The sequence below is a fragment of the Dermacentor silvarum genome, chromosome 2 (genome assembly GCF_013339745.2).
Source record: "Dermacentor silvarum isolate Dsil-2018 chromosome 2, BIME_Dsil_1.4, whole genome shotgun sequence".
Classification (NCBI taxonomy): Eukaryota; Metazoa; Arthropoda; class Arachnida; order Ixodida; family Ixodidae; genus Dermacentor; species Dermacentor silvarum.
In genome coordinates, this window is record NC_051155.1 from 261,955,722 (window position 1) to 261,963,414 (window position 7,693).

Consider the following 7,693-nt stretch of genomic DNA (forward strand, 5'->3'; position numbering starts at 1 on the left):
GAGCTATGGATTGGAAAATCACAGGTGTTAATGAGAAGGGAAGCCAGCAGTGTAGATGAGAGCACAAAGGCTAAGAGCTGCACATTTTAGTTGAAGCTCAGAGGAAGGAGAGTCATCTCAGTCATGTAATGCTTGAAGGAGAGAATATGTGGTCTTATGAGTACAGACAAAACTCGTGAGAACGAAATCCTGCGACAACGAAATATTTTCACATTCCTGGCAAACATTCATAGGATTCAATGCTATCCTGCACAAAGAAATTTGTCGGAATGTTACCCCGCATACTACCTACTCATGCAAGGCTAGGAGAGTCCAAAAAGTTCTCAAATGCCTTTGCTTCGCACTTAAATTGCGTAAGATACCACATTACACTTGCGTAGTTGCCACCACATTTGTTTACAAAAACACCTAAGCGCTGGAAACATGTCAGTTGATCACCTGCTTCAAATGGCATTGCCGCATGTCTCTACCGAGATGTGACAACTTCCTTTGCATACATCTGCAGCTGGGTGAGAAAACTGCAGCACGAACAAAGAAATCCAAGTCCCACCGATGTGGACTAACTTAAGGCTGCAGCATGGGCAGCCATCTGAACGATGATTTAATGGTCGTGCGAGATATGCGTGTGTCCCTTGCTTCATGAACACTGATTTCAGTACCATCCAACTGGCACCGTGTGCGGCGTTGACGTTTGCGAAGGGACTGTAATCTTGATCGATCGCTCTCGAGGATACGAGATACGATCAATTTCTGGCTTGGCACCGGACATGTCAGAGTCTACGGGCGATAGTGGCACTGGAGGTATACTGCTACTTGCATGGATTGCTGTTGCTCCGCTTCCAGTGTAGAGTGATGTGAAATCTTACAAAAGTGATCCTCCGACAGCAATCGACCGAGAACACCGCTCCATGGGGTCTCACTTGGTGCTGTTGGCATGCGGTTCGATAACTTCCGAGCAAATGCAGTCGAAGGTGGCCATTATTATTGTCAGAGAGCTTTCTGTCACCATCAAAGACCACAAAATCTTGCTTGACCATGGCTTAGCGCGACTGATATTCCTAATGCCTTACCGTCAGTTATGGCGCGGCCCCAGTGGCAAACTCATCCCAGCCACACTGCTTAGGCAGTTAGGCCTAACCAGTGCTGCTTTGTTGCCGACAAAAGTTGCGACTGGATGTGGAATCGATGCAAGTCTATCTGCAGCAACCACACAGCACTTGGAAAGCCAAAAGACTGCCTCACCACTGTAAGTGGGTAAATGCATGGGCAACAATCTAAATGGCACTAACTTATTGCGGCCATCATACTTAGTGACACCCCACATGCAGGTAATGTCCAAAAAACTGAGAAACACAGCACAGCCCGAGTTGCCATCATGTGTTAGTTTTATGGAGGAGGAGGCAGTACCACGGAAGTCAGCATATCAGGCATGTAGAATGATATTGTCAATCATGTGATTCATCTGTCCTGCTTTACGCTACACAGATGGAAAACAGCAAGCTGTACCCACAAGATAATGCCAAACAAGGGCGAAAAAAAAAAAAAAATTCTATTGTGCCGAAACAGACTTTGGTTGGCAGCTCTGAAACTACCAAACGAACAAACATGTCCCACAAGCACTGGCGTATCCAGGAAGAAGGAGCCATAAGCTGCTGTTGCAGTTAATTCACTTGACATTGTGGAGAGTCCTACCTTTTTTGCGGTGTCCTGCTTCTTGTTGGACAGCTTTTCCAGCTCCTCGGCCATCTTGGCTCGGTGCTTCTTGCCCCTGTAATGCTGTCACAGACAAGGCAGGCAAACACACGCCATAACAGATATCAATGTGGCATTCGAGAAGGGAGACACAAATGATTTACACTATATTTCTGACATCACTGCAATGGAAAGACCCATAACACGACCCAAGTTAGCTAAAAGAAAAGCGAGAGCACATCTTGACCCTAATTGATTAGAAAACGTGAAAACAAGCTTAGCATGTGTTGAAGTTTGTGCAGCACTCACAGTTGGACAAGGAAAGTACATTAGAGATGCGCCATTCTTTTCTCAACTGACTTCTATTTGGAAAACACACAAAGAAAGTAAACTAACAGCACATAGTTTAAACACATCACAAGAACACTTGGCAAAAAAAAGAAACAGAACGCTTGCAACATGAAAGCACACTATCGAACGCTAGGGGCACCAGTGGCACTACATCTTCGGCTGCTGCATGTGCTGGCCAAATATTGAAATGGTTTATCCGAGAGCCGTATTCCAACTTCGTCCTTCGTCTTGACTGTGAGTGCTGCACAAACTTCAACATGAGCGCCTACCAACTCGCACAGCATTCACATGAGGGAGAAAGAAATCCACCTTCCCGCAGCAAAGAGAGCGCACCAGGGGCGCGATCTTGTACGCGTTCCAAAATGGAACGGAGGCGTTCCGTTCCATCTAGTCCGCACACGATTGGTCAATTTGAACGTCGCGGTTGAAATTGACCAATCGTGTGCGGCTCGATGGAACGGAACGCCTCCATTCCATTTTGGAACGTGTACAAGATCGCGCCCCAGGTGACCACTATGTCACGCTGCCTGCCTGAAACTGCCAATCTCGACCCCCACAACCGTCACTGACAGTAATTATGTCACAGTGGCGCCTTTTCTCTCACCTCCTGAATCTGGTCTTCATTGTATCCGATCACCTCGCACAGCTCGCAATGGAAGATGAAACTGGAGACGATGGGTGGCGGCGACTGCTCCCTCTTGCTCTGCTGTCCACTGCCTGTTCCGAAGATGAGACACGGAAACGCACCGACCTCGTTACGTACCACGTGACTCACGAGTAACGCAGATCAACCCCATTGAGCTTGCTGATGGGGTACCCAAAGGCAAGGCACTAAATTAGGCTAGAATGGCAAAGTACTGCAAAGGCAACCCATAATGTATTCATTTTCCCATAGGCAATAGTAGTTACGCTTTCCCTCAGCAATCAGGATCTATGCTCTGTTTCACACACAACAGTGAGCACTGTGTAAGCTACGCAGTTAGTGCAACAATAGCAGCCTCACTCCGCCCGCTTTTGTAGCGCAGTTATTTTTGATCTGCGATGCTTTCTACAGAATAACCACTTCATGCGTTACTACTACTACTTGTGGACGCAAGTTCATGTCAAATCACACATTAGCACTTGTGCGTATTTGCGCTACAACGAGTAGCCGACATACGACGCGTACTCCACTTCTAGTAGGCGACACACTATGTGTTAGTTGGGAGTGCAAGTGATGCGCTGTCGCTGCTGTCGCCTGAGACATGTTACTCTGCTCATTGGTAATAAATTGATTTAGAACTCCGACTCTCTTCATTAATATATACCTCACATTTTCAATTTAAAGGCACCAAACCTAATTTTACATCGCATACACTGCACGTATGTAATAGATTTCTATCATATGTGACGCACTACTTTTTGGTCGAAGATGCAAGCTGAACGATGATTCAATAACAAGAAGTCAAGTTAATAACAAGAAAGGCAAGCTAATCTGTGCCTCCACTGTCTTGCACACCTCTCTCCAGGTTATGCATCAAGTTGTGACCACACATGCGCAGCACCACGAAATGGAATATGCTTTTTTACGGGAACTGCACATGACCCCTTACATAAACCCCAATAGACTTGCTGTAATGCCTATTCTTTAACGCTAACGGACCTTTTCGTGAGCCGTACTGGACACTCTTACTGCAACACATAGCCGAAAAACGCCTGTCTCTCTAGCCTTCGTAGCATTGTCTGCTATGCATGAAGAGGAGTATACATACATCCACCCTTATGTGCCACAACCTACCTAAGGTACCTATTATACTTTAGACATCTATAGCTGCTTGCCTACGTAACTGACATTCGTTGCTGCTTTATTTACCTGCTTGGAGGTACCTAAGACACCTAGGCACTTTCATCAATAGCTGCTTACCTAGATAACATTAAGAAAAAAATACACTCCCATCTATTGTAGAAGTGTACTTGGAGGTACCTAAGGTATCTTAGAAATTCATGCCTGCTTCGCTTAAAGGGGCCCTCAACCACTTTTTGAACCTAGTAGGACAACATTGCCGCTCTGGACAAGAGGCTCCTGTGGACGCGTGAGCCAAATATCATGGACTGCATGCAATTGGGAATTTGCAATTTCGTGTCAAAAAACAGTGAAAAACTGCTTGCCATTTCTTTAATTAGTCATATGTTTTACATGTCAAAATAGCATGTCTTTTTTTTCAGGCACCTTTGATGGGCCTCTAACTGTAGTTCCAATTTACCTAGAACGTTGGCTTAACTTAGCACACACCTTGGACATTCTAGATTATTTATATATCCTGAACACTGTGTTTGCTTTATTTTTTGTCAAGATACCAATTTTTCTCCAAGCAAAAGAGCTCAGCTTGTACAGTACATCAGGGAGCAAGTGTCCTGGGACAAAAATATTTACGTTTTTGGAATCAACACATCAAAATATACAAGGTATGCAAATTTGGTTAAGGTCTCTCCATAAATAACAACACTGGCTTTCAAGTGTAGCCTCACCCCTTAACTTACATCCATAACAGCCTTTAAATTCTGCTACATGAAACAAATGTTGAAAAAAACATTTTTAATGTGTCCACTGAGAAAACAAGCATCAGCAATCAAGTGCAATTCGTCTGTCTTAAAGGGCCCCTCACCAAGCCTCTTGTGCAAGTTTTCGCTAAGCATTACACGTAAAAACCATCAAGGGAGTGTTCTATAGAAGAACTAAGAATGATTTACAAAGAGAGGAGACAGCGGCAAGTGAAAGGTTTTCAATGCGATCGTGCAAGGAGATGAACTACCCTATCTCCCTGCAGCAGACTCTCACCCACTGAGTCGACCACCACCCGCAAGTGAAATTTTGTCCCCTGTCACCGCACAGGGCACTTTTGGTGGCAGTTTTGTGCACTCCGTATTTCACGGAGATAACAGTGTTTTGCATCACTGCCGGCTATTTGTGCGCCTGAGGCTGCACACGTGACACAGAGACGACAGCTGTGACATCTCTGCTGTAGGGGGAGAGCGCCTCACCCAAGAAGGGTACGCTGGCTTTCGTTTCAATCGGCTGCTACGGCAACGAATATTATACCTGCAAAATATGTTGCAGACGATTGTCATGGCATGATCTACGTGTCAAACTCGTCTGTTTGCCATGCCCAAACCTGGTGAGGGGCCTTTCGATGCTGACAAATTTAAGCCAGCCGAGGTTTTAAAGACCAGCTGAAGAAGGACAGCAAAGCATCGCGACTCACCTGCACTTGCCTTGCCTTTGTCAGGACGTTTATCTGCACCTTTCTGCTCCTGGTATCAGAAGGGGGTAGCCAAGAGAGGAGTTAATAACAAAAAAGGCAAGCTAATCTGTGCCTCCACTGTCTTACACTTCTCTCCAGGCTATGCGTCAAGTTGTGACCACGCAATGCGCAGCACCAAGAAATGGAATACGTTTTTTTACGGGAACTGCACATGATGCCTTACACAAACCCCAATAGACATCGCTGTAATGCCTATTCTTTATGCTAACAGACCTTTTCGTGAGCCCTACTGGACACTCTTACTGCAACACATAGCCAAAAAACGCCTGTCCACATTGTGACTAAGAAGACAGGGCTGACTCGTAGGTCTCGACAGGCCCTTGAAGTGAGCAGACCGGACATGTCAGAAATCTGTCAGCTTTCGGGTTTAATTTCGGGACGTATTCTCGGAAGACCACTTTCGGTGATATCGCCCTCAAGTGACTTACTGCTCAACCAGCCAGTAAGCGCACACTGAAAGTGATATCGCCGAAAGCGTTTGTCCGAGAATACGTCCTCTGCCGAGTGCTAGCCGATGCTGGCGTATGCTGTGCGGTGCACCAGCACTCATGAGGACGGAAGTATCTGCAACGATTTAATGTGACTCCAATGCTGCTGCCACTACAACCTTTTCAAGCACTTTGCAAGGCAGACTGGGAAAGAAAGCCCTGCTTGTCAACATCATACGTACTACCATCAGCCTTGAAATCTCTTGAAGTTAGAATGACAGAAAGCTGAGAGAGAGCGTGTAGGTTGATGGTTTGTAAGGTCATGCGGAGAAGACAGTGGCATTTGTCACATGCAAAAAAAAAAAGGCAATGCTCCAACAATGTTCTACCCTAAACTCAGAGATCCTGGCCTTTCAATGATAAAACACATTTTGTCTATTATATACCCTTCTGACAAAGCATAAGTGGCAATGCACTAACTGCAATGCTACAAAACAAATGCACTTTCATAACACTCTAGTTATAGGCCCAACATTCCAAGCAGAATGCAGAGCAAAAAAAAAAACTAGCTTGTACAAGAAACTTTACAAAAGTTACGACAGCACATGCTAGAAAAATTGTTAGTAGCCAAGCAGAAATGAGGCAGTAGCTGCAGACACCATGCAAACTGTGGCACTCTTCAAGAACAAGTCTTTCATTTAGTCATGATACAAATGTAGCGCTATCATTTAGTCAAGATACAAATGCACTGTACAAGGCATTCACTCTACGGTGATTGTAACTGGTAATGGATGTTAAAAGCATTATAGAGAGTGAAAGTCCATACATATATAACCACGACATTTTTCCACGAGCATAAAATACCCACTGTATTTGTCATTGCATGACTGTTCCCTTCAAACGGCCTGTGAGAAACACCCAGTCGTCATGAATGACAAACATACTGCGCCATTCCCAACACTGCAGCGACAGTAGAAACAGAATTCAAGAAGGCTGGGCATACTCTAAGAAAAACAAAGAAAATGGAAAAACCCAGGATCTCGCCTAGCTTACAGCGTCAGCTGAGAATAAAAAATAAAACAGCCCACACCAATGCACTGCCCAAATCAGAGCAGTGATGACTTTTTTTTTTTTTGCGAGTGCGCTCCATGCAACAACAGGATGCAAGGTGACGTACGCACGAATAATGTGTTATCAACTTGGCTCATGTGCCACCGGGGAGCACTGTTGGACACTTGGTGCCTGCAGGCCGCAGGTTGACGGAGCGCGCACCCCCTGCAAACCCCAGAAAATCACGAGTGGCGAGCTTTACCTTCCCTTTACCGGTGGCCGATGGCGGACTTCCGGTTGCAGATGGCTGCTGCGGCTGCTGCTGTGCCTGGAGCAAGCTTTTCACCTTGGCTGTCAAGCAGAAGAAAAGCGAGAAGGCCATGAGCATCCGGAAGATGGGCACAGCCCGGGCGCCGTAAGGAGGTCAGGCGCGCTCACTCCCATTGCGAGGGTCTCTGCACCCCGGCCACAGAGCCCAAGTCCAGGGAGCAACACTGTGGATCCTGACCGCGGAACTCTTAAGCGCCCACCACTGCCCTCTAGGAGCCCCGCGAATATCGCAGGACGGCACACCTACGCCCACACGCTAGCAGCACTCCCGCAATTTGGCGGCTGAGAATGCTATCTGCAAGAGCGTCCAAGATGGCTTTCAAGAGTTAAAGAAAACCTGAAGCCACCTCGGCACTGCACGGTGGCAATCACGTTGGCTTCCGAACAATCACGGTGACCCTCAGCTGCCAGCAGGGAACGAGCCCTTTGCTGTAGTATTCCTCTACTCTCCGAGATGTGCCGCTCACAGCTGGGAAGCTGATGCATTGTCCACAACACACGGGCAGACAGACAGACAAGCACCGACTAATACAACTGCGA

The 7,693-nt window shown here is 46.4% G+C and overlaps 1 protein-coding gene across 1 annotated transcript; it reads right to left on the reverse strand.

The window, feature by feature from the left end:
- Positions 1–916: 916 nt before the first annotated feature.
- Positions 917–7,220, reverse strand: LOC119440832 (uncharacterized). The gene is made up of 5 exons (XM_049663072.1): positions 7,086–7,220; positions 5,286–5,334; positions 2,648–2,760; positions 1,671–1,776; positions 917–999 (listed from the first exon to the last, which is right to left on the reverse strand). The coding sequence occupies exons 1-5, from the start codon at positions 7,209–7,211 to the stop codon at positions 917–919; spliced, it is 477 nt and encodes a 158-aa protein (XP_049519029.1). The 5' UTR covers positions 7,212–7,220.
- Between the last annotated feature and the right edge of the window lie 473 nt (positions 7,221–7,693).

Coding starts and splice junctions, on each gene's coding strand:
- LOC119440832 (XM_049663072.1), bottom strand. CDS start 7,211: ATGCTCATGGCCTTCTCGCTTTTCTTCTGCTTGACAGCCAAGGTGAAA. Junction 5,335..7,085: donor CGGCCACCGGTAAAGGGAAG/GTAAAGCTCGCC, acceptor TTCTGATACCAG/GAGCAGAAAGGTGCAGATAA. Junction 1,000..1,670: donor AGGACTCTCCACAATGTCAA/GTGAATTAACTG, acceptor TGATGGTGACAG/AAAGCTCTCTGACAATAATA.